This window comes from Buteo buteo, chromosome 19 (assembly GCF_964188355.1).
Source record: "Buteo buteo chromosome 19, bButBut1.hap1.1, whole genome shotgun sequence".
Taxonomy (NCBI): Eukaryota; Metazoa; Chordata; class Aves; order Accipitriformes; family Accipitridae; genus Buteo; species Buteo buteo.
In genome coordinates, this window is record NC_134189.1 from 734,373 (window position 1) to 760,334 (window position 25,962).

The 25,962-nt window shown below is 53.3% G+C and overlaps 2 protein-coding genes across 4 annotated transcripts; both read left to right on the plus strand.

Moving 5' to 3' along the window:
* Positions 1-62: 62 nt before the first annotated feature.
* On the plus strand, positions 63-7,180 carry PHF5A (PHD finger protein 5A). Of its 2 annotated transcripts, XM_075050987.1 has the most exons (5): positions 63-300; positions 1,676-1,699; positions 2,622-2,739; positions 3,127-3,293; positions 6,457-7,180. In XM_075050987.1, the coding sequence occupies exons 3-5, from the start codon at positions 2,697-2,699 to the stop codon at positions 6,544-6,546; spliced, it is 300 nt and encodes a 99-aa protein (XP_074907088.1). In that variant the 5' UTR covers positions 63-300; positions 1,676-1,699; positions 2,622-2,696; the 3' UTR covers positions 6,547-7,180. The 2 variants fall into 2 exon arrangements, with proteins under 2 accessions (XP_074907088.1, XP_074907087.1); XM_075050986.1 differs by lacking the exon at positions 2,622-2,739.
* A 5,917-nt stretch (positions 7,181-13,097) lies between these two features.
* TOB2 (transducer of ERBB2, 2) lies at positions 13,098-22,073 on the plus strand. Of its 2 annotated transcripts, XM_075050985.1 has the most exons (3): positions 13,098-13,393; positions 17,610-17,780; positions 17,877-22,073. In XM_075050985.1, the coding sequence occupies exons 2-3, from the start codon at positions 17,696-17,698 to the stop codon at positions 18,716-18,718; spliced, it is 927 nt and encodes a 308-aa protein (XP_074907086.1). In that variant the 5' UTR covers positions 13,098-13,393; positions 17,610-17,695; the 3' UTR covers positions 18,719-22,073. The 2 variants fall into 2 exon arrangements, with proteins under 2 accessions (XP_074907086.1, XP_074907085.1); XM_075050984.1 differs by having other exon boundaries at positions 13,100-13,393; positions 17,610-22,073.
* Positions 22,074-25,962: the final 3,889 nt, after the last annotated feature.

Genomic DNA, 25,962 nt, shown 5'->3' on the forward strand with positions numbered 1-25,962 from the left:
AGGTACCGGCGCCAAGAAGAGGGCCACGGGCCGCGACGCGGGTCTCCCCCGGGCGGGGGGAAGATTAACGGTGAAGCGACTCCGCGGAGAGAGCTTTTCCGGCAGCCCTCCGCCCCACCGCGCTCCGGCATTCCCCCGTTCGGGGCGGTGTTTTTCAGGAGCGGTCCTCACCCCAGCCAGGACCGGGGGCGGCGGGGAGCGCGGGTCGGAGGTGAGGGAGCGCGGCGGCGGGCGGGTGTCGCCTCGCCATGGCCAAGCACCACCCGGACCTCATCTTCTGCCGCAAGCAGGCGGGCGTGGGTGAGTCTCTGGTGGGGGGTTCACCCCCTCACCTTCTCTCCGCTGCGGGGCGGGGGGGGGGGGCGAGGCGCGTGTGCCGTTAGCGGCCGGGAGGCGCGCGCGGCCGTTAGGCCTGGCGGGGGGAGGGGCGGCCGCCTGGCTCCTCCCTCCCTCCCTGTTTTATTTCTCTTATATTTTGACGTTCTGCCGTGTTTTATGGGTTCTTTCCCCCGCGGTGGGAGAGGAGGCTCTGTGAGGAAGGCCCCGGGTGCTTCCCCCGGGGGTCCGCCCTGACGTGCGGGGGCTCCTGGGCCCGGTCCCAGCAGAGCTGCATGGCGCTGGGGCGGGCCTGGCAGCAGCCTCCTCTTTCTCAAGGGCTGGGGAGGGTGATGGCCGTGCACAGAAAAGTACGATTTTGAGGTACTTCACTCCTGTTGCGTTGGCCGTGCCGGTGCGGCCAGGAGAATGAGCTGAAGGCTTCAGCCAGCACTGGGAGCACCTTCCTGGCTGCGAGATAAAATTACCTTCCGGGTCATACCTGTACACAGATAATGAGCTTTTATTCTTGCCGCTTGGGTCAGAAATTGCCCTGCTAAGTCTTAAAGAAGTCTTGTACAAGATTAGAAGTCGAGCTCTCTCTTCAGATTTTTTTCACTGCTTGGAAAAGCAAATTTAACGTGCGATTTTCTGAAAGAAATGTGAACAAGATATTCAGCTGCACTGTCCATAGGAAGCCTCTTTTTAGAAGAGTTAATGCAGCTAACAGTCTACTGTGTTGAAAATTTGTTTCCAGCCTGATGAATCCCTTGACCCTCAAACTTCAATTGAATCTCTCTTTAGTCTTTCTGAATGTGGACATCCTGTCTTTAGAACTTGATATTTATGGTGTTTACCCAAGTTACTAACATTGTTGTGAGTTTCCTAGACAAGTGGCAAGACTTCTAAGATACATTTAACTACCTTTGTGTTCTGAAGTGAGGAAGGTATTTGGGCTGCCTTAAATCAAATAAACACTTGATTTTTAAAATTTTTTTTTTTTTTTGTCTCATTAAAACCAGTGTAAAAGCTGTGCCAAGACTCGTATATAGGATTTTGTTCAGTCAGGTACCTAGGCTACATTTGAAATGGAATAATGAACGTAGGTTTTCTTACTGTCAATGGGTGTCATTGCGCATCCACAGTGCATCTAAACTTTGATGGTGGTAAATGTCTCCAGGAGGATATGTATTGTTTATCATAAATATGCTTATGTTTAGGCTTAAACTTTCTGTGGTTTACTTTTTTTTTTTTAAAGACTGCTCACTGCAGAAGATAATTACTTGATATTCAAGCTTGTAGTTACTTATATTTTTCTCCTGCTTCTGCCTCAAATAATTTTTTTTTCTTCTTCTTACAGCAATCGGAAGACTTTGCGAGAAATGTAAGTATAGCTTCTACATATAGTTGCTTGAGAACATGGTGTTGTGGGTAGAGCCATACAGTTTGGATTTGGGGATTGGATTCTATTTCACTTTAACCATGAACTTGATGTCACTCTTTGAGATGGGAACAGTTACTTGTGTGTTGCAAGTGTAAATTGATGAACATTTACAAAGTTACATGCTTAGATTGTCACCAAATGCAGGCTGTTCTAGAGTGTAGCTGCCAGCATTTTCAGTAGCTGAGGCTACAGTGACTTCTTGATTGTTTCCTTGTAATCTGTAATACAAATGATCAGCCTGATCATTTCAAAGCAGGAAAAAGAGAATGCATTTTTGGAATCTGACTTCACACCTTGAAAAGGTTCCCTTCAGCATCTAGGAGAATAAGAAATGGGGGGAACATCTAGAGTTAGAGCAGAAAAACCCCTACAGAATCAAATGCCAGTGCTCAACTGTACAAGGGAAGAAAGAGTGTGATCTGTCATTAGATCGTTGTAGGTGAACAGAACAAATAAGATGACTGGTTCCTGACTCAAAAATAGTATGAAAATAAGCAAAGTGGGGAGAAGCACAGTCTGAAGCAACAAGATTGTTTTCAAGAGCACTCAGCAGTGAAACAGAGTCGCATTGGTAGTAGTTGAGGGCTGTCATGCTGGAGATTTAAGAGCAGGTTAGATGAGCTGTTTGTGGGAGTCAGGATTAGATGCCTTGGGAACTGGTAATAGGATATCAAGCCTTTCATCCCTAGGTCAGTGTTTTGGATAAGGTCCAGCACAGCAGAGACTGTCAATGGCATCTGATGGCTCCTTGCCTGTATGATATGAGTACTTGAATTTCACTCAGTTCCTTGTGAGAAAGGAAGAGCAACTTTTGTGAAATTGCTGTTTATGCCAGTTTGCCCTTTCTTTGGCCTTCTCACAGATGAAGGATTAAAGGGACCACGAGTACAATCTCTTATCTCATCTCTTTGAGGATAGTAACTCCAGACTTCTGTTGATGTGGCACTGTGGGAGAAGCTTACACTGCTGCTTCTGTGTAGGTGAGGACACTAGTCCTGTCAGTCCAGCATTTTTTTCACAAGTGAAAAATTCAAGAAACGTTCTGGAGTAAAAGTAATGGCACGATCTAAGCAGGTGTTGGCAAATCACAGAAGAAGTGACTTTGGGTTTCTTCTCTGATTGTGAATGAATGAATGAATGAATGAATGAATAAAAAACCTCAAATATTGCAGGCTACTGACCCTTGTTCCTCTCAAGTCTGTGTGCAAATACAAAGTTGCACTCTGTGCCTGCAAGATAAATTTCTGCAGTTCAATTGTATTGTCTTTGAGTGTACAGGCAAGTTCTTTGACTAGGGAGCTTTTCCTCTTCAATGTGGGGGTGGAGAGAAGGATGTTCTGTAACCAAAGGCTCTGCTGTACTTGCAGGTGATGGCAAATGCGTGATCTGTGACTCCTATGTGCGGCCCTGCACTCTTGTGCGTATATGTGATGAGTGTAACTACGGCTCCTACCAAGGGCGCTGTGTGATCTGCGGGGGTCCAGGAGTGTCTGATGCCTACTACTGCAAGGAGTGTACCATCCAGGAAAAAGATGTATGTTGTCATCCAGTCTCCTGTTGAATTGGTTATGTCTTTATTTAGTTGCCGTGCTTACCTTTAAGGGGCTTGGAGCTACTGAAATTAGTCTTGAGACATGGGACGCTTGGGTTCCTCTACCAATATTGGCACTGGTTTTCATTACCTCGTACCTTCTTCCCCTGGTGGTAGTTCCCGGTGTCTGCAAAGCATTTTGAGATATTGTAGCATTTTGAGGTACTGTAACTCTCTTCATCCCAACGGTTCTTTGACTGCTTTGCACTGTACACTCATGGTTCACTTCTTCCACATGCTGCAAGTTACCACTTTAAGTTGTTATCTTACTAGATCTCTCAGCCTGGGTTTTATCAGGGTCAGAGATATTCCAGACACTGCAGAGGCACTGGTAGGAGCAGCTCCTCACTAGAAGTCCACTATCAGCCACTGACCAAGGGCATGTACAGTACTGTAAGGCCTATGGAATCACCACCTGTGTTTTCCTTTGGATTACAACATAAAGTTAGATCTTAGTATCCAGTGTCTGCACTAGTAATTGTGTTTTACAAGCTTAAATTTTCTTACACAATTTCAGTGGGGTACAATTTTTTTTATTTTTTTTAAATTCTGTTCTGGAACGGCCTATATTGTAGACATCTCTTTTTCTGCTAACGCTTTTTGGTGTAATGATCCTGTATTTCTATAGCCAGCGCTATAATCTTTTTATAATCTTGTGCTGAAAGATAGCCGCTGTGCGTGTGAAATAAGGTAGCTGTTCACCCCCTGTAAGGTATTTGTTAATATCCAACATGATTAATGCAGAACATGAAGAACTGCAAATCAAGTGGTAGAAAGACCTCGGGGAGAAGCAAGAGCATGATGCTTGCAGTTGCAATATCCCCAGAATACAGACCTGATAGCTGTGAGAGTGTCCGTTAAAGGTTGTTTGGGCTTTGGTGCTTTGCAAATGACATCTCTGGCACACCCTAATGACAGTGAAGAACATGCTGAGAGAATGGTTCAGATTGATTTAGAGGCACATGCTCAGCTGAGTGAGTTACTGGTTTAATTGTCTGCAGTGCCTACGTTTTCTCTAGAGGCCTGCAGCTAAATTCAGGACAGGGGCAGGTCCTCATCTGAATTTAGTCATTAGATCTGACAGGACCATAATCTTTCTTAGTATCTAAATATGGATATAAGTGCTGTGATGGTGGTGCTGCCTCCTACTTTAGAAATGCTGTGAGAAACAGTAGTTTTGTTCACTTGCCTTTGGAACCAAGACACCTGGCTTGGTAAGTCACGAGTAAATAGGCTTGGTTTTATTTTTACCAATTCATATTGAATACCAACAGGTATTTTTCATAACCTAAGCTCACCTATGGCTTATCATGTCTGGTTCAAGTGCGAATAGCCAGCTGCTCTGCAAGGAAGGGTTGTAGAAAACATAGAGCTGGAGGAACAGGAGAATGACAAGTCAGAACTGAGGTATTCTGAGACCTGGGTGAAGGCTGCTGTGGGTGAAGACAGTTGTTCTGTACCAGCAAACTCAAATGTTAGGGATTATTGCAGATGTGAAGTTGCAGTTCTGAAACAGCAGATTTGACATGACCGACTTGCAGGACTGAAAAGTGCTGGCACAGGTATAGGGTGCCTGGAACAAGAAAAGTTAAGTGTGCTGCCTGCAACAACTATGGTAGCTGGTGCTGATGTGAATAAGAAAAGCAGATGGACAGAGCTCTGTACCTGAAGCTGTAACACTCCAAGGTTTCAGTCACAGCACTTCCATCGTCCTCAGAGAAAGACTGGAAAAGATCATGAAGCAAGAAAGCAAATACTAAAATGGAGGGAGGAGGTGGAATGCTGTTGGGCAAGAGGCAAAGGGCCTGGTTACTCTTGGTTCATTTGTTCTGATGGAGAGAGGAATGAGGTATTGCTTCACCCCACTTCAATCTGTGGGTAAGGGCCAAAATCCCACCTTGTCACACTGGACAGCTCCGAGTTGCAAAAAGTAATCTTTTCTTGGGGACAGGAGTGTGCTCATGTGCTGCCTGCCTAGGAGGAGGTGGAAGAATGAACAGAGCCCTGCAATAATGCTGTCAAGATTGTCACAGACTCCCTGGATCGTGGGAGGCAAGGCTTGGAAGAGTCCTACTATTGAGGTTCAAAATCAAATAAGGAGACAGTAGCTAGAGATGGGTTGTGGCAGGTGTATGGGGGAGGGATGATTTCTTTCCCCCCTCTCCTGTTATTTCTACCATGCAGACCCTCCCCACTGGCTTGCATCTCCTGCACCGGAGCGGGTATCGGTGTGGCAGCTTGGGTGCAGTTTCTACAGTGGCTGACATCTGCCCAGAGGCTTTCTAAATCTAATCCACTCGGGCTTACACAACAGCCAAGGACATGTGTTCCTCTGCTTGCATGTGTTTCTCACAGCTGCTGTTGCCAGCCACAACATTTTGCCCTCAAGAGTTATGCAGATGCTGGGCTTAGGTGGCCCATGGACAAATGTTCCCTGGTACACCAAGAGGTGCATCTCTGGTTTGTCTTTGCAAGCACACCTCTGAGGTGGGTCTCCCCACTCCCCTTCTTGCTTTTCGTGTGGCTTTTTTCTCACTGTCTACTGGAATTCAGGTACAAGAACTTATCCGTGTAGCTGCTGTGAATAGCTGTCCTCTCCCAAGATGACCATACAGCCTCTGCAGTCATCAATCCAGGATGCAGGAAATCTGAGATTCAGTTCTGCCATCACAGCTGAGAGGGGTCCCTAAACACGAGAATGGCTTGGTGACATCTAAAGCAACAAGACTCTTTTTGGCTAAGGAGGGGAAAGGTTATTCCTCTGGGCCCTCTAAATCCTCCGTATTCAAATTTACAAAGAATCCAGTCTTGAGGCATTGAGCATCCTTTTCATTAAACTGCTGATGTTTTACGAGCTGTTTCCCGTCTTCACCCCGAGGAAGAGAATGTCCTAGAGTAATGTTAAAAAGGCATCCATCCTCTTCTCTGTTCCAGTGTCTTGCTGGTAGTAACCAGAATTGGAGGGCAGTTTGTTTGCACAGGCGTTGAGAATGTGTGTTGAGGAAGGGTGAGGACCGTGGGAACTGACAACCTACTAGAACTGTGTAAGCAATAATGTTGTTCTGTTTGCCCATCTCCTAACTTACATCCTCTTTCCTTCTTACAGAGAGATGGTTGCCCTAAAATCGTCAACCTGGGCAGTTCCAAGACAGATCTCTTCTACGAAAGGAAAAAGTATGGCTTCAAGAAGAGGTGATCCTATCCGTACGTGGCTACGCCTCCTGTCAGGTTGGCAAGAGGGTCTTGGAACATCTCTGGACTTTACTATTACTGGAAACCGGTTGATTATTTTTTTCTAAAGCAGTACAAATTCAGTAGTATACTTGGGGTTGGAGAAGTAACGGACTGAGTGGGGACTGAAACCTGATCAGAACTGACTATCATAAAGAGCAAATGAGGATTACTGTCTCTTGCCTTTTCAGAAGCTCTGCTAGTAGCTGCCCCAGCTCACTATAAAAATCTTGGTGGGCAAGTATTTACACGTGGAGGAGACCAGCTCAGTAAAAAGCAAGTGCCATTTCTGGTGTGGGGAAACACCTTGTGGTTGTTCTTACCAGGCCTCCTCTCAACTGCGTGAAATTGCCCCATGCATCAGTATTGAGGAACAGAGCACCCATCCCATATGTCCGCTCCCCCCCCACTTCCTCCAGTATATTTCCATGCTGCCCTGTTTTGTAAGGAACCTGCTCATGGCTGGTGCCTTCCTAGGGAGAGCACAGCTGTTCCATGTTTTCTTTGACAGATTAATCCAAGGCCCTTTCTTGTAACCATTTCTGTTGGATCCATACCAATAAAGCTTCTTCTTTTGTTTTTTTTTTATATAACAAGGATTTCTCTCCAGTTCATTCTGTGCTTAGCCTCTCTGGAGCTTTCTGGGGACACACAGGATTAGCCCAGCTAGAACTGCACAATGGGTTATCTGGTTTCTGACAGTGTCTGCTTATGGCCGTGTGACCTTGCTGCAAGGAGCTTCAGGGAATGGCTATCGCTTTTGTCTGCCTGTGATCCCAACCACTGATCATTTTGTCCCATAGCGTGAGGATCGCTGAGCTTGTAACCCTTATCCTAGCTAATACGGCTGTGGATGTTGTTTCACCATGCAAACATCCAATCCCTTTCTAAAACCTACTAAGCTATTTGACTCGCTATCCTGTTCTTGTGAATAAGTTAAAGCCTTCCCTGCTGTAACTGGAAACCAACTATTGTGTTCTAGGCTATTAGCTGTATGCATGCTGAAAACCAGAGGCTGCTTGTTTGTCAAATACCAGTAGAGGCTAAAAGCAGTCTGTTGGCTCAGCAGAGATCTGGGAACAGGCGCCTTTATGCAGAGGCAGAACTGAGTTCCCTGCTAGTGTGTGCACTCCTCACATAGTTAAAGTAGGGTACTAGCTCAGCGTGCCTTGCAGTCCTAAAAGTCTTCATAGTCTGAGCAGAGTGTGTGCTACAATAACGGGATTCTCTTTGCGCAGTCTTGGGGTGCAGAGCCTGTTTTATGCTCCTTCCAGGATTTCAGTTGTTCCCCTGAGGTTACGACTGATTCCTCTAACTCCTCTCTGGCTTAAACGCCTCTTTACCTGCTCCAGCCATTTATGTGTTTTGGATAAGAGTGAAAACAAGCAGACGAGTTGTGATCACCCTTCCCTTAAAAGTAATTTCTTCCTGTTGCAGCTGGCTGTACCTATGACTGGTCCTACAGCCAGCCACCTCAGCTGCTTCTCCCCCCCCCCCCCCCCAGCTATTAATTCTGTCAGGTTTCTCTTCCAAGCTTTTTGCAGTCCTGAGAGTATCTGTATGTCTTCTTCCCTGCACCATGGTTCCCTTACACAGCTTCTGGTTAATTTTTACCAATGTGGATGCTATTTGCCAAGATGTTCAGAGCAAACTGGTTCTTTGGTTCCCAGAAACCCACTCTCTCAAAGGAATTCTACCTGAATAAGCAGCTGCCTCTTGTTCCTGACTGGGAAGCCCATGTCAGAGCCAGTATCAGCCATGTTAAATTCTGTATTTCCTTAAAAGCAGGGCAGGGCATGACATGCAGATTTTTTTGTACCTGGAACTTTATCACTTCAGCCAGCATTTATCACTTGCTCTCAGTCAGGCCACCCAAATTATCGCACTAGGAGTGCAGAAAGTTTATATGTACTTTTTTCTTTCCTGGAAGTTTCTGAGATAACAGAAGTTGTTCAGTGAAGGTAGAAGGAAATGAAGTTTGAATTACTTCTTTTGTCTCGGAGTTATTGGCCCTGGTGCAGGGACCCCTAGAAGATCTAATTTTAGAGCAGCCCTTGTTCCTGATCATTTAGCAAAGGAGCGGCCAGGCAGGGGTTGCTGTAGAGATATGAGTGTCCCCATCCCTTCCCCCACCCCCAAAAACGGCTGAGCATACTTACTTTCTTGGCACTCCCGGTGCCCTCACTCTGACTGCTGGGTATATCGGTCTGCATTCTGGCAGCGATGAGAGTTAAGCTGCCATTTCTAGTTGTTCTGAGTCACTGGGCAGGTGGAGAGAGGGAGGGACAGGCTTTTTCCCCTTTGCCTTGTTTGCTCAGACAGCTCTGGGGAGAATGCCAAATGCTGCTGGTGCTCAGATCAGTTCAGTGCCACTGCCTTTCTGGCACTTTCAGAGCACGGACAGGACATTGCCCTGAAGCTGCTAATTCAGACAAGGGTAATGGATACAGTTGGGTAGCCCAGAAAAACTCAGCCTTGCTTGTGTGGTAACGATTTCTGTTCACCAGCAAACGAAACCCAGGCAGGGCCCCTGGAAAAGTATTTCTTCCTAAATAGATTTTAAAGTACTTGTCCAGTAGAAGGAGATTTCCTGGCAGTACTGGAGACCAGAGCACATGCTAAAAGGGCGAGCTTCCCTGCAGGGGGGAATGAGACAAGATGTGTCCTGCCACTGTGCGCCTGCCAAGCTCTGGAAGGGCTTCGTCAGACCTTGGAGGCTTAAGCAGCCTGATTGAGGGGCTCCCTGGCTGCCAGCTGTGAAGCACTTGCATGACAACTGCAAGGAAGGGTGGAAGGGACTGGCTGCGTCTCTGTGGCACCTGAACCCCCGGGGTGCTACCTGCAAATCCTAATTACATGGAACTAAATGTCTCTTCCTGCCATTACTTTTCTAGGTAGGGTTATCGCTTTTTTTTTTTTTTTCTTTTTTAGTCAAAAGGAGATTATGTAATAAGTAAAAAAATCCCTTTATTTCAAATATTTACATTGCGGGGGGGGAAACATGGGACCTCTTGGCCTATTAAGTAATTGGCTGCTTTGTTGCCAGTACTAACAAGGCATCGCTGCGTTTTGAAATGTCGATGTTCTCTGTTACACACCTCTTCAGAGCAACTGCCAGCCACAGCTACAACCGAGCTCAGCAAATAGCTCTGTAAGACACCTCTGGTCCTTTGAATCATCTATACCTTGTCTTGACAAAGCCCTTAAGCCCGAAGCATCACCTTTCTTTAAAAAAAAACAGAAGGTAGGCAAAGGCCTCAAGCCTGCCTGTGAGCTTTCCCTGCGGGAGTTGCATAGACAAAGTCCTGCTTCTGAAACCTTATCTGCGCAGGAGCTATTATTTTCTCATTACAGGGATCAGCTGGAGATGTTGTTTGCCTGTTTCAGTAGCAGGAAAGACATTTTTCATTTCCTTGGGGTTGTCATGGGACTTGAACATAAAGAGGATTCGGGGTATGGCGGTGTTAATTACGCCTGATTATAACCTGACTGCCCTTCCTTGGCATTAAATAACCCAGCAATATGAGCTCTGTCCTGGCAGCCTGGCGATTCCTTCCCTCCCCACCTGCACGTGATTTGGTAGCTTTCCTTTGACGTAATAGCCAAATGGCTGAGAATGCGTGAGCGGATACTGTGACAGAATTCCTCTGCCTGCATGTGTACTGGGGCGACGTGATAATTAAAGGAGCATGGTCAAGGCACAAGTATTTTAAAGAGCCCTAATGTGTAACACCCTCTTAGTAACACCTTATTAAAACAACAATAGAATTTTAGACATTTCATTGCCTTTTTTTCTTAATGATGCTAAAAATAGTGCAGTCATTTTCATTTCCTGATCTCTGGCTGACAGCGTGATTTTGTTTCCAGCAAAGCAAAGGAGTATTAGGAAAAAAAAAGGGTTCTTTTGTAACCAAATTCCTTTCAAACTAGGAGTGATGAAAATAAGGCTGCTCATAATAGCTCTCATAAATCTTCCCCTTCTCTTCCTCCCCCTTCCACTGCAGAAAAAATAACACCAACTTCAAAAGTTGTTGGGTTTAGTTTTTTTTAATCAGTGGGAAAATGAGCAAGGGTGGCTGCTGTAGCGCTGTGGCTAGGGAGGAGAGCATTAACAGATTTCTCAAGGCATGGTGTTGGCTGGCTTTGAAAGAAGTCCTCTTCAGTGGCAAAGGCAGCACCAGGGGTGAAGGGTTCCTAAGCGAGGGAGGACAAACCAAACCCAGAAAGATGCTGAGGATCTTTGTGGAAACGGGGCAAGAGAGGAACTTGGTATTTTTGCACTTGGGGGACGGTTGCTATGGAGAATAATTTAACCAGAGGGACATGGAGCAGCTCAGGAAGCGTCTGTGGTCTTTGTCCCTTTTGGAAATGGGCGATAAACATTCAAATGTAACTCTCTATTATTGAGAAGATCCGATTCCAAGATGGAATGTGACCCTGCGATGAGATTTTTTCCTTGGGAATTCTTCAGAACCAAGACAAACAGGACATTTCACAGGCCAGGCAAGCTACCCCTGCTGCAACAGGGACTGCGGTAGCGCTTTGGTCACCGAGACCAGTTCTCCCTCCCTGGTCTGTGCATGTCGACTCCGAGGAAGATACCTGACACGTGGCTGGGAGAGCCTGGAAACACTGTTCTTGGCGTCCTTTCCACTTGTTTGGAGCTTTACTCTCCTTGAAAGCTGCCTTACGCGTGGATGGCAAGAGCCCTTTGCGAGTGGTGTCTGTCCGAGGTGACGGCCTTGGACCGTAAGACCTGTGTCCTGCGGGTGCCCAGAGAGGTTTTCTTCATTTTCCTCAGAACTAGTAATTGGGTCTGGTTTAAAATACAAACCGCGGAGCTGTGCACGCTGGCAACTGCCACCCTTCAAACACCTACGGTGAGAAATCCGCTTCTGGGTGCGGGGCTGCTTTCGGGGACGACTAGTTACCGCGCCCAGCTATCCCCACCTATCCCAAAGCAAGCCCACTGGGTTTTTCTCCGCAGTTGAGTTTTATTCTCAGAATAAAAAGCCGTATGGCGCTAGGCGAGTACCTTCAGCTTGCTAGCGGGCTGCTGAGGCTCGGCCTTTGCGGGTGCAGATGCCCGCCATCCGCCCGTCACCAGGGGAGGCGGCCGGGCAGCCCCGGGGACCGTCATCTCCACAAGCCATCCTTCCCCAGGGTGGCACGCAACCCCCGCCTGGCATCGGCCGCGGCGCCGGCTTGTGTAACGGCTCTCCTGGCCGCTACGGCGGGCGAGTCCGGCCCGGACGGAGCCGTCGAACACCCCGGGCGGCGGGACCGGGACCGGTACCGGGGCGGCCAAGGCGGGGCAGGCCGCGGGGCCTCACCCCCGGCGACTACAACTCCCGGCAGCCCCCGCGCCGCGCCGGGCACCGCCCCCTCTGCGCACACCCCCTTCGGCTCACTGGCTGAGGCAGCGCACCAATCCGAAGGCGACGCCGGGCCAGGCCAGCCAATGGGAAGGCTGTTGCTAACACGCCGCAGTTATTTTTAGCACGGCCGCCGCTCGCGCACCTTGCGGGCTCCTCGTCTCCGCCGCTGCCGGGCCGGCCTTCAGCTGAAGGCGCAAAAGCGTAAGAAGACAAAGTAGTCCGCGGGTTGTGCGAGCGGGGCGGGCGGGGCTGAGGCGGCCTCGGGGCGCTGGGGCCCGGGGCGCTGGGGCCCGGGGCGCTGGTTGTGCCTTGCGCCGGCCCTCCCCGGGGTGACACCGGCAGGCCGCGCTTGGCCTGGCTCCGTTGTCCCCTGAGGGGATGCGCCCGCCGGCCCGGGGGTCCCCGGGGGTTTGGAGTGAGGGAAGGAGCCGGGCTCGCCTGTTCCCCTCACGCCCTTCTGGGCGCTTCACCCCCAAAACTCTCCCGCCCGCGCCCTCAGCGGGGCTTGGCGGTTCCAGCACGGGAGTTCTTGGGGAGTTCGCCGGGGTCGTGCAGGGAGCTCGTCCCCTCGGGAGCCCCGACTCCCCAGGGTCCCCCGAGTCCCGGGGCCGGCCCTGCCGCCGAGCCGCGGCCCGACAGCACCGCACGCACACACCCACCCACCCCTTCCCCGCTCCGGCACCCGTCCTTGGCCGAGGCGAGGAAAATGCCGGCCGGTTCCTTCCCTCCCCGCTCCCGTTCGATCACCTCGCTGGGCGCCCCCCCCCCGCCCCGTTCGTCCGTCCCCGTCGTCGTCCCCCCCTAGGCTAAGCCGCTTGGGGAAATCCTCAGGTCAATCCTCATCCCCGCTAAACCCCCGGCCCCTTCCTTCCCCTGGAGCTCAGAGCCGTGGCAGCCCCGGTGCCACACGGCTGCCAGCACCCCTCCGCTGCGGCTGCTGCACCGGGGGGGGGCCGGCAAGGGGCGTCCAAGTCGTCCCCCCCCCCCAGTCCCCGAGGCGCTGACGGGCGGCGGGGCCCGGCGGGCGGTGATGGGAGGGGGAAGTAGTCCCGTCCCGCCCTCCGCGGCCGCATCACACTCTGGGCGGGAGCGCGGATCCCTGCGCGGGGTTGCTAAGGGTGAAAGTTTGCCGTGAGTTGGCTCACTTGGGGCCAGGGCGCGGGCGGCTCCGGGCCGGCGGGGCGAGGAGAAGGCAGCGGCGGCGGCGACGACACCGGCACCCGCTACCCCCCACACACAGACCTCCGGGCGTCCCAGCACCGCAGCTTTCTCCCCCGCCCCCCCTCCCCGGGCCCGCCCCGCGGAGGAACCGCACGCGCCGGGGATAAGGCGAGGGAGGGGACGGGACGGGGCAGAGACCCGCACGCAGCGACCGGGCTCCGCCGGCAGCGCCCACGGCCCCCGACAGCCGCCGGCCCTGGAGCCGAGGACGAAGTAAGTGGGGCCGGGGGTGCTTAGCTTCCCCCCCTCAGCTTCTCGGGCCGGGTCCAGCCGGGCCCGCATCCCCTTTGTGGGCTCGGCCTGAGGGGGCTCATCGCCCCCCTCCCCGCCCGGGGGGAGGTCATTGATCCGCCCGTGGAGACACCGTGCGGCTGCCGGTCCCCGGGGGGGGGATTAGCGGGGCTTGAAGGGAAGGGGGGGTTGTGTGTGTGAAAGTCACTGGGTCGGTGACGCTCTGCAATGCCCCTTCACCGTTTTGTTCGGGGTTCGTGTGTCCCCCCAGCCTGATGGGGGTACGGGGGCGGCTGAGCCCCGGAAAGGGCAGGCTGCGCCCGGGGGCGGCGGCGGGCACCGGCGGGGGGGGGGGGGGACGGGACGGGACACGGACACGGCACACGGACGGACGAGGGGTGTCGCCGGGGTCTTTTCCCTTCCCGCACGGCGGATTCAGCCCCCGGGGGGGCGGGGGGAGAAGCCCGGCGACAACAAAGGCGCTGCTGGGGCTGGGCTGGGCTGCACACCCACCCCCCACCCCCCCGATCCTGCAGGCCTCGGCGGGCGTGTGGGGCCCGCAGCTCGCCCTTGGGGGGGGGGAACCTTTCCCCCCTCCGTCGAAGGGCTCTTCTGGGGACCTTGGTTGCCCCCCTCCGGGGGGCCGGGGACACGCGAGGCTCCTGGGCTCCGTGGGGCGGGGGGAGGCCGCCGTGGGGTGGGGACGCGCCTCCCTAACCGCCCCCCCTTCGTCGCCGTCCCTGCCGAGAGGGAGGGGAAGGGGAGAAGGGGGCGGCTGCCCGGCGGGCCGGGCCGCGGGGCGTGTTTCCCCCCCGCCGGGGGGCAGCGGCAGGGCGCATGTGCCGTGGAAAATTTCGTGCCCTGCCCCGCCGAGGGGAGCGGAGCGGAGCGGCGGGCCGGGCCGGCCGCGGGGCGCGGCGGGAGGCGTAGTCCGGGGGAGAAGTAGGTCGCGGGGCGGGGAGGGGGGCGAGGACTACAACTCCCAGCGTGCCCCGCGGCACTGGAGCCGGGGAGGGAGGGAGGGAAGGCTGTCCGGCCGGGTCACCAGAAATGGCCGCTCTCCCGGGGAGGGGGCGGCCGGGCGCCTGCCCCGGGTGCGTGTCCGCGGGGCCTCGAGTGGGGGGGAGCCCCTCCGCCGCCCGTGGGTGGGATGGGGAGCCCCTCCGCCGCCCGTGGGTGGGATTGGGGGGGGGGTAGAAAGGGGGCCCTTGTTCCGGACGGGTGTGGCCTGCTGTGGGACCGCAGGCCGTCGTGGCAGCCGCCGTCTGAAGGGCGCCGGTGAGGCGGTTCCCGGGGGCCAGACCTCTCCCGAGGGCTCGGAGGGATACTCGCAAGGTCACCCGGCGTGTTTGCGTAGCGAGGAGGAGAGGGCATCGCTCCCGTGTTTGCTCTCCTCTGATGCAAGTTGATGATTTGGCCTCTCTCCCTCAGCGCGTCGGTGTGCTGACGAACGGGGGGTCCGAGGGGGCTCCCGCTCGCCCTCCGCAGAGCAGAGGAACGGCCCTTTGTTCCCCGCCGGCACCTCGGCGCTCTGCCCCTGGTACACGCACGCCTTTGCTTCGGAAAGGCTGGCGACGTGGGCAAGGCTCTCTTCGTGGAGGACTTGTCAGAATACCTTTTACAGTTGGTATTTAGCTGTTTCTTGTCTTGGAGCCGTGCCGCTTAGGCTGGGTTGGTTTTTTCTTTTATTTTGTTACTACGTTACCACATTTTGGTGCAGTAGGAAGAGATTGAGGGGGTCCTGCTGGAGCACGTCTTACTGTGTCAACAACCTGAGAAGTCTGCGGCATCTCTAACTTTTTGTGCCTTCTGCAAGTATTGGCTATATGCAGCTACCTTGGCAGGTGTTGGTATTATTAGGCTAATTAACTTATCATTTTTCATAGTGGAGGTACAGATTATTCCCCTTTTAGGAAGGGGGAGTACTTAAGAAAAAAAGAGGCGATGATTTACAATTGTATCGCCTCGCTGTCTGCTGCAGAAGGGCAGTGAGGATGTGGGCTCCTCAAAGTATATTGAGGCATTTGTGTTGCAAACAGGGTGGTAGCAAATTTTGGCCTTTGCTCCTTTCCCAATCTGTAATTTCTGATTTCTTAATAGATTTTGGGGTCTGGATTAGAATTTATCACATGAGATTAAAAGATTTACAAGCTGGCTGTTCTCTTCCCACTTAATTTGTGGGGATCCCAAGCTGTCCTCTTCCTCAGATGTCTCAAAGGTGGAGGAGCAAGAAGGCTCTATGTAATCTCCCCTGGAAGTAGTATGGGCCGTATAAGCTCTTGTTAACATTTAGGTGTGCATTCTCAGGGGTTTGCTTTGTGCTGTTTTCTCTGGAAAGGGCTCCGTCTCCATGCCGAGACTCTTGCCTTCTGAAAGTGGCTTCTTCTTGCTGTTCTTCGAAAAACTCTGGTTGCTTATTTCTTTGGTGTTCTTATTTGAACTTGGTCAGGTCTTGGTGACCTACCAGAAGTTGTTACACTACAGTAATTCCTTAAAGCAGGTTTTAAAGGCAAGACTTCTTTCTTCCTTTTCCATCCCCTCATTCCTGTGGTTTTGGTTTTTTTCTTGTTGCTGAGTCAAACCTGAAGGGGATTCCTTCCAGAACTGACCACCTGCTTGGCAGACTTGAGGTATGGGATCTGCTTCTGGCTGCCATAGTCCTGAAGTCAAGCCTCTCTGAACTCAGACTAGTACAGAAAAAAGCAGAGAATCCGCACCACCTTTTTTTGTAATAAAGCTTTAAAATACTTGACGGTTTCTTCAAAATTTATTTAATCCTTCTTGTCCACTGAACTAGACCAAGCAAACAAGTCTGGTCAGTTTTTTCTTCCTCCTGACCTAGGCCAGCCTGGATACCTGGTTGAGCTGCTGGGATTCCCAGTTTTTCAGGGGAATGCTGACACCATATGTTTGAACTCCATCCCCACCCCCAAATAATTGGCACAAGTCGTAAACATTGGCTTGCTTGAGTGCTGCGTGAGAGCATCCCCGAAGCCCATTTTAGGAAGACAGTTGAACACGGTGTGTCTGTTTGAGCAAGGTGAGGGCAGCTGAAGGCAGAGTGGCCTCTGACTAAGCTGCCAATTAAAAACTGGATATTCTGCTTCCCCATGGAGAGGCGTGGAGGCTGCTGGAATTGTGCTTCCTCTTAAAATATCTGTGGGATTCGTTTTCTTTGGATGGGTGACAGAGCGCAGAGCTGACCTACCTGGGGGTTTTTTTGTACCCAGACGAATGTTGTTTGCAAATCTGCGTATAATGGGAGAGTTGAGTGTTGTGGTTTTGCACTGTGCTTTTGTGGGTTCTCTCCATTTCAGAAACTTCCTCACGAGGGAGGGAAGGATGATTACTTCAGTCTTTGGCAAGCAATTTCAGTTTTTATTAAGTAGGTACCTGATCGTGGCAGGGAAGACATAAGCGATGTGAACTGTATTGGACAGGCTGTTGGCACGCCTGTCTTTTGTGACCCTGCGCATGTTTCCTGCCCCCCTTGCCCCCCCCCCCAACTGAATTAAAGTGGGATTTTAGGCTTGTAGCTAGACAGAGCCCCAACTGGGTACACTTAATAAGATATGTGCCTGCCAGTCAAGGGGATAGTAAACACAGGCTGGCAGCTGGTGCCTCAGCACCCTCCCTCGCTCCTTCTCCTCCCTTCTGTGCTTGTGCCAGCAGGACGCGGCACCCGGCACGACAGCCCGGCCTTCCGGAGGAGAAGCTGGCCCTGCCGTCCTGAGCAGGAGCAGGTCTCCGCACAAGTCACGAGGCTGTTCGGGTGGTGTGCTTGTGTTCTGGAGAGGCTGGTGCAGGTGAGCTGTGCTGGAAGCAGTTGAGTGCCAGGGCAGAGAGGGGTGTGTTAGATGTGCTGAAATAGCTCTGCCAGAGCAGATGGTTGGCCTGCTGGGTTTCAGCAGCGGCACTTGGCAGCGAGGTGAGTATAATGTACGTACCTGTGTGCGGGTAGTAGCTAAACCCTTATTTCTTCTGTAGAGGAGCAGGGAGACTCCTCCCTACCAGCATCTCTCTGTTTTGAGGGACGGTAGATTTGGGGTGACTCTCGTAGAGAGCATCACTGTTTGTTAGTGTTTGTGCAGATTGCTTGTTCTGCTTTTGTTAACAAAAAAGCGCAGCTGTTTATCTTAACAGGTGGAGAGTTGTTGTGTTCTCTTGTCTTCATCCATCCTTTTTTCTCTTTCCCTAGGTCTGTTTGGAGCCAAATCTTGTCTATGCGTGTGTCATTTTGTCTCTTTTAATACACTGCCCTGACTTGCTTGCTGCGAAGGGAGTATGCATCTGGAGATCAAAGTTGCTCTTAACTTCATCATCTCATACCTGTACAACAAGCTTCCTCGGAGGCGGGCAGACCTGTTTGGTGAGGAGCTAGAGCGCCTGCTGAAGAAGAAATATGAGGGTCACTGGTACCCGGAGAAGCCTCTGAAGGGATCTGGCTATCGCTGTGTTCATATAGGGGAGACGGTGGATCCAGTGGTGGAGCTGGCGGCCAAGCGGAGCGGGCTGGCCGTGGAGGATGTGCGTGCCAATGTGCCGGAAGAGCTGAGCGTCTGGATCGATCCTTTTGAGGTTTCCTACCAGATCGGCGAGAAGGGCTCTGTTAAGGTCCTCTACCTGGACGACAGCGAGGGCTGCAGCGCCGCGGAGCTGGACAAAGAAATCAAGAGCAGCTTCAACCCCGACGCCCAGGTATTTGTCCCCATCGGCAGCCAGGACAACTCGCTGTCCAACTCTCCGTCCCCCTCCTTCGGCCAGTCCCCTAGCCCCACCTTTATCCCTCGCTCTGCCCAGCCCATCACTTTCACCACTGCCACCTTTGCTGCCACAAAGTTTGGCTCTACCAAGATGAAGAAGGGTGGAGGAGCCGGAGGAGGGGGCAGCGGAGCTGGGGCTGGGCAGCAGCCAAGGATGGTCAGGTCTCCCACCACCAACCTGCTGAAGCACAAGGGCCTCTCCCTGTCTATGCACTCTCTGAACTTCGTCGGGAGCGCTGGGAGCCAAGCCCCGCAGTCGCAGCTCTCCCCCAACGCCAAGGAGTTCGTTTACAGCGGCGGGTCGCCGGGAGCCAGCAGTCTCTTCTTCGATGGTGTTGCCAGTGAGAGCCAGGCCAGCAGCATCCCGCCGGCATCGCAGTTCAACACCGGCACAGGTGGTACCTTTGATATGGCTCAGGTCTTTGGTGGCAGTACCAACAGCCTCTTTTTGGAGAAGTCTCCCTTCGTGGAAGGACTCAGCTACAACCTGAACGCCATGCAGTATCCCAGCCAGTCCTTCCAGCCTGTCGTCTTGGCCAACTGAACACAAGGAAGGAGAGTATTTTGGGAGGGGGGGAGGGCAGGGAGGGGGGGAAACAAGAACAAAACAAACAAACAAGAGGGAGAGAAAAGAAAAATAGAAATATACAGAAAATATTCAAATCTTATAAATATAGCTTCTTGGGAAAAGAGAGAGCCCAGTGTTGTTGCGCTGTGCTGGCAACGCTCCTGAAGCACTGACTTGTTTTTTAACTCAGTCTCTGTGCTTTTTTCCTACTCACTTTTTTACTCCTTAAATAAGTGTTGGGATTTTTTTGGTTTGTGTTCCCCCTTCCCCCAGCCCAGCCCAGGACTGGTGCAACCATAGGTCACGATGCTCCTGATTCCCTGCACCCCTCCCAGCGCTGGACACAGGGGCCTTCCACCTGGGTGTAGGGATGTCTTCTTCGTACCACCTCGCTGGAGGAGGGACGGGGAGAGGAAGAGTTGATGTCAGTGGAGATACACATGCTCTTGTTGCATGCTAGCCAGAAATGGGTGGGTGAGCTTGCTTTTTCTGTTACGGCTCTGCGTGTAGACGGAGAGCATCTACTGTGCCCACGGGCGTAGACCGATGTGCTGTTGTTGCTCCAGCCCGGGCTGGCGTCAGCTGTTCTGCCTGTGCTGAAAAGCACTAACTCTTCTCCTTGACTGCCTCCCGGCACGCAGCAGGGAGGGCAGAGCGTTACTGTGAAATGGCTTCTTCCTGCTCCCTTCCTCATCTGCACTTCCAGCCGCAGCTACAGGAGGACAGCGCTTTAAACTGAGTGACTCTGGTTATTGTCCCCTTCCGCATGTGAGCGAGGGGGCCTTTCCATGCCTTCTGGGGGCCAGCCGGTCCGGGTGACAGCCCTGTGGGGTAGAAATACCACCCGCTTGTCCCTGTGGCTGGGGGAGGTGGTGCTGAGCCAGGCAGCCCCACTTGGATCCTGCCCCCGCTTCCCAGACGTTGACCCCAGCAGCAGGGGCCAGCATCCACCTGGGGCGGCCTCTGAGGTCTGAGTTCTCATTCCCTGCTGTGAATTCATCTTCTTGCCTCGGAGAGAGAATTCCTTCTTTTTTAGTTAGCGAGGCAGCACTACTTTTGAGGAGGAGAAAGGGCTATGTTGTTGAAGCTGCTCTCTGGAGTGGTAGCGTAAGGGTTTGTGCTTTCAGCCAGGTATGCGCCTGACTAAATCCCCTCCCCTGCCCGTCTGGAGGAGCGGGAGGAGGTGGCTGATCTGGTGCGGAAGGGAAGCACCTAGTGTAAACTCATCATTCCAGCCAGATTCTGTTGGTCTGGACGGCAGCAGGCTTAGAGCAGAGTGGGGGGACGGGTGCTCCGACGGCGAGCAGCCATCGCGGGGTGTGAATGTGCAGTGCCTCCCTGCTGCAGGGCCTGGATCTGGGAATGCCCCTGCAGCTTTCCCCAGGATGACATGCTGCAGTCAGGCTGTAGTGGCTTTTCAGTAGGTCGCTTCTGTGTCAGGGAGTCCAAAACCCACCTTCACAGAAGCCGAAGGAGGGCTGGTTCTTGCCAGGCAGGGTGGAGGCTCTCTAGGTGGGAAGGAGGTCTCCTTGGAGGCTGTTGTGGGAGTATGGAAGCGTGTGAAGAGGAGAGAGATGGAGATGATGAGACTCCAGTCTTTGAAGTTCTCAGTTTAAAAGAAAAATAAGATTATTTTGCTGCCTCCCAAACTTGAGGTTTGGTTTTCTTTTTATGATGTCCCTGGAGCACCCTCTGAAACCCACTTCTCCTGTATCTGTTGAACCAGTGTGCTCTTTCAAGACATCCCTGTTTCAGGGGAGATGGGCTTGAATTCGTGCTTTTCCCGCTCCCTTCCCTCAAGCTGAGACAAAGGCACTCCAGCCCTCTTGTAGTTGTGTTGCCAATGAGCCTTTGTAGAGGTAACGGGCTGTCCCAGGGAGACTGCCACTGCCTGGAGCTCTTTAAGGAGAGTTTTCAGCGCACCCTTCCCCTCGCTGGGTGATGGGGAGGCATGGTCCTGCTCTTGCACCCAGTGTGGGTTCCTGAGCAGGCTGCTTGCCATCGAGCTATGACCAACATGGTGGGTGGATGAGGAGAGCAAAGCCTGGCTAGCTTCCCCCAAACCGGCACCCACAGCCTCAGCCCTGCAGGTTTCCAGAGTAGGACAAGTTGCTGAGGAACAGCTGAGCTGTTGGGTTTCCCTTTTTTCTTTGTTTTTTTTGACCCCCCCCACTTACAGACGTTACCACTGCCACCCCGTCCTTCTCCCCAGGAGTGTGCTGCTGAGTGCCAGCCCACTTGCCACACTGGACTTAGGGGTGCTCGGCCCCGGATGGTGGGACCTGGTCCAGTTGCCCCCCACTGTCCCTGCATCTGGCAAAGCCACCTGTGAGCCGCTGCTGCGGGACAGCGTGCTCTCCTCAGGCACGGGGAGGGAGGGGAGAGGTGGGGATGCCCCCCGGCCACCCGCTTGTGTGTGTGAAGCTTTGATGCTGCTTTGCCCTGCCACACGTATTATACCTGCTTTAAAAATAGTGGTGTGAGTGGAAGGAGGAAAAGAGGAGGGACCAACCTCTTTGTAGCTTAAAAGGAAAAAAGCGTGCTTCAGAAACGTTCCTCCAGCGTCAGGCAGCAATGGAAACTAATGGCCTTTTCGGGTCTTTTCTAGTCTTGGATGTAGGCGTTCAGCTTCAATTTTATTTTTTAAAAACCTGCACTAATTTACCTGGTTTCTTAGGAAGAGAAGAGAGAATTTTTTTTTTAACTTTTATTTTTTATGGGTTTGTGTTCTTTTTGTTGATGTCCGTTTGTATTGAATAATTTGCTACATTTGTAAAATGTAAGAGGTATATATAATATATGTATATTTCTAACGTAAAAAAAAACTGTAATTTTTTTCTTTTCAAGATTTTTTCTTAAGAGGAGAGAAAAAAATATTTTTTCAGGAAAAAAACTTTAAAAAAAAAAAGTGGTGAAGATTCCTTTCTCCCCACTCAGCCTCCCTCCTTTCCCTCCTGCCCCTCTCCGAGGAGTGAATCGACAGTTGCCTTGTGGGAGAGAATGAGTGAAAGAGGACAGAAGTCTGTATGTCTCCGAGCGGAGGGTTTCCGTGTGTGCTCTGCTTGGGTTTCTTTCTGAGAAGGGGGCTACTGAGCAGGGGAACCTGGGGGTTGCTGTCTTTTTTTTCTTTTTCTTTTTCTTTTTTTTTCTTTAGCGAAGGAGGAATACAATCAGAGTTTTGTATTCAGAATGTTGTGCAATATTTTGGAACGGGACATTGGTGTGTCTAGAGATTTAGTTAAAAACAAAAAAACAAAAAGGTTGATCAAATCTGTACAGTTTCTATTGTTCCAGATTTTTTTAAGTTTGTATTAAAAGCATGATATAATAACCGGTTGTTGTGTGGTGTGTGCTCAGTGGGGAGAGAACAACTCTGCCGTGCCTGTTCCTGGGCGAGGAGGGACGCGGCCGCCTTCCCTGCCAGCCTTTGGACGAACCGGCGCTTGGCGTCTTCCTCTCGCAGGCAGGCTCGCCGGTTTGCGATGTGCTCGGCGGAGGTTTCGTTGCGTGAGGAGTAGCCCGGCGATGCCCAGGCTTGTGCAACGCGGCGAGGGCAGCTGTCTCCCTGACCTCTGGCTCTGCCAAGAATAGCAGTGGCATAGGAAAAAGCGGCCCTGTGCCTGGCCTTCCCGGGTCCTGCCGTGATTCAGCTCCCTGGGGAGGGGGGAGCGGGATGCTTTGCCTTTGGTGTGTGGTGCCTCGGAGCCCTTCAGTCAATCAGCAGAGTTCCTAAAACGCCCTAAAAGCTTCTGCTGTGGCTCATCAGGGCCATCGCCTGCAGGGCCAGGCTGGGATCTGTCTGGTGCCATCGCATGGGGTAGATGAAGCCTTCCCAGGCAGTGGTTTCTGGATTGATCTTTGGCTTGATTTATTTCCTCTCTGTGCCCCTCGCTGGGGCTGCAAACCAGTTTGGGTTTATTCTGGGGAATCTGGGGTACTTGCTAAGCAAAGGAAGCCTCAAGGTGTGTGTGCAGGCTGTGCCCTCCCTGCTGTGAATGTTGATCCAAAGTGACTTCTCATAGCAGGGTGGGCTTGAGGCTGGATATGAGAACAAGCAGCGATGGTGAAAGTCTGATTTTCTCTTTCTGACCCCTCATTGCTCAGCTTTAATCAGAATTTCTGTCAGAGGGAACTGCTCCTTTTTAGCAAAATGAGACAATGTGACCGCTCTGTCCTGAGGAAGATGCTGAAATGCCTGTCCCACCCCACGTGTGCTGGATGGCTGCGTGACCCAGCTCCTCCACGCTCCTGCTGCCTCCTGCTCAAGGGGCTGCTCGCAGCTCCCCGTGCCGCCTCCTTAAAAAGCTGTTGAAGGGAGCTGCTCTGGATGTACGTGAGGAAACCAAATGTGGAGCTGGTACTGGCTGCTGGCTCCCGCTAGCATCCTTACCCATGCCCCCTCAGCCCCTCCAGCCCAAATTTCTTCCTGGAAGAGCTTGGGCTGCTTTGCCCTTGGCTTTGCAAGCCCTGGGAGCTGGGCTGCTGCTTGTGCCTGCTGCACGCCACGTGACTGTCACACTCTGCTAAGCAACAAAACTATTTTTTCCCCTTTGTGTCTCAAATCCCTTGTAATCATTTATCTAAGGCACGCACAAACTCTTGCCCTTAGACTTGTTTCTGGAAATGGAAAATCGAGGGCCAGTATGTGCCTTCCTGATCCTTGCCCTGCATTTGCTCAGCTGTGACGCAGGGAGGCACGGAGCCTTTCCCTTTTTGGGCACAGGTAGGGCCTGGAGTTAGTTTACAGCCGATAGCTGTGCAGCCGGGGCAGGGATTAGGGAAAAGGCTTAGCATTGCCTCGTTCCTCCTGAGGTATTTGCCCCTCTTCTCTCTCGGGGAGCCTGAAGGGTGTGGGGAGGTGAAACACCCGCCTGGAAGCAGTGCGCAGGGATGGGCATCTGCCCTCCCTCCGCTGTCGGAGAGGACGGGAGGTGCCGGAGCCCCGCGTTCGGCCGGTGCGGGGTGGTGTCTGGGTGTGGGAATCTTTGCCGGGTGTTTGGGCAGTGACTGCGTCGGTCCCCACACAGGGTGCTCCAGCAAGGCACGGCAACAAGATGGGGCTTGTCTCCCGAAACCTCCGAAGCGAGGGGCGTGGGGGTGTTGTTTAGACACTCGTCACAGGGGACTCCGTTATTAAGAAGGAAACTTGCAACTTGAGTCACGGAGCGGGTGGGCTCCCACCTGAAAGGAGGAGACAGCTTGGGCAGAAAATGCCACGCTTCAGCCTTGGGCTTTTCAGTCCGTGGCAGCAGCAGTTTCTGACACGAATCCGGCTGTTCTGGGAGAGGGAGGGGGCTGGTGCCTGGAGGAGAGCCTTATGCAAGCACGGAAAAGCCGTCTGTAAGGCAGCCGTGCCCTGGACTGTGTTTTAAAATACAGGCCCAGTGAAACAGCCGGAGTTTGCTCCAGCAGGAGAGCGTCTCCCGCTGCCCCAGAGCCTCCCGGAGACGTGGGATTATTGGGATTGAATAACACATGGCGCAGGCGCCGCCGACAGCGGGTGCCTCCCTCCGCCCCGGCGCTTGCCGACGTGCCAGGACCGGGAGGTGGAAAAACACCGCCGGTGGGGGGGCCGGGACCCGCCGAGTCCTTGGCGTCCCCCAGGAGCGCTCCCGCCAACGCCACCTGCTCCCCGCTCACGTGGCTGCGGACCCGGGGGGCGCGAGGCTGACGCCGCGGTCGTGGGGGGACGGCCGGGTCTTCCCACCCCGCGTGCGTCCTCTGCCAGAGCGCGGGCACCAGCCGAGCGGCAGGCGGTGGCCGAGGTTAGCCACCTCCCGAACCTTGTGCTTTTTCCTTCGGTTCCTATGGCCGGGCTCCAATTCAAACACGGCTGGGAACACGCTCGCCCCGGCCCTCGCGGAGCTGTTCTTCCACTGTCCCCCCCCTGCCGCCGCCGGCGTTGTCGCCGCCAGAAACCTGGTCTGCTTTTTATAAAGCTGCTAAAGAGCGAAGCTCTCACCCCCTGGCCCCAGGACGCCTCGGCGAGGGCTAAGCCCCGACCAGCACGCGTGGGCTTTTGTATCGGTCAGCGAAGGGCCCATTTATGTGTGGTCATTGCCAGCGGCAAAAGTGACTCCAGCACGGTAAGTGCGTGTGCTGGGGAGGAACACGGGATTTTTATTCCCCCCAAGAAGCCCTCAGAGGCACAGCAGCGGGGTCAGGAAAAGGAGATCTCTTGTGAAGAAGGTTCAGGGCCAGCGTTTGCCGCTTTGCCTTGAGGAGGAGGCACAGGGAATGGTGCAGGTGGAGGCGTGGGGGAACACGCTCCCTCTTCACCGAATGCCGAGGAGGCGAGTGTGGTCCCTGTGTTATTCTGCAGTGGCTGAGACCTAGCTGAGGGGGGGGGTTGCTTATTTTTGTTGGCCTGACGCAGCCTGCCGCACTGCTGGCGCAGCCCGACCGCTGAAGGAAGCAGGTCCGCGGGAGGGAGTGTGTCCCTCCCACTTGGCAGGGTGTTTCCACCAAGGACAAAGTTTTCCTTCAAGTGAATCAGCCAGGAACTGCTTGCAGAAGGTGCAGCTTGGGCTTTCATCAGGGGAAAAAAAAAAAAAAAAAACAAACCCCAAATGACCCACACAAGGTGATGTGTAGGGAGGGCAACGGGTGATGTTGCTGCAGCAGGAAACGCTTCTCTCACGAGACTCAGTTGCAGAGCTCGGCGAATCCACTCAAGGGCCGAGTCCAGCTTCCCTCAGCAACAGGCGCTTGTGCATTTCTTGATCTTCCTGCGGTCAGGTTCAGTGTCAACACGTGCTGCTCCGGGCTCCCGCAGAGGCCTGAGCGACACCGCAGCAGGCTTCAGGCGCCTTTCCAAAACCTACCGAGGTCACCCTCCGTCCCCGCCTCTGCCCAGCGTCGCCACGCAGCGCCCAGCTGCAGCCGGGAGGACGCACCGGCCTCGCCTGTGGAGCTTGTGCAATGCACGGGGCAAGCGAGGGGCCATGGGCATGCACGAAAACCAGGGGGGCAACCAGAGAGAGCTCATCTGCTGGGGGAGCACTGGGGTTTGCATCCTTGCGGGGGGGACAGACTGGCAGCGTGGCGGAGAACACGGGGGGAAGGAGCAGCAGAGGTGTCTGGAAGACCACAAACACGAGCCAGGGAAGGATTGAGGAGCAGAGAGGAGGAGGACAGCGCCCTGGGGACATCCGAGGTGTTTACACACATGTGCAAATATCGCAGGGAGGTCAGGGAGGCTGGACACCCCCCCCTTCCCT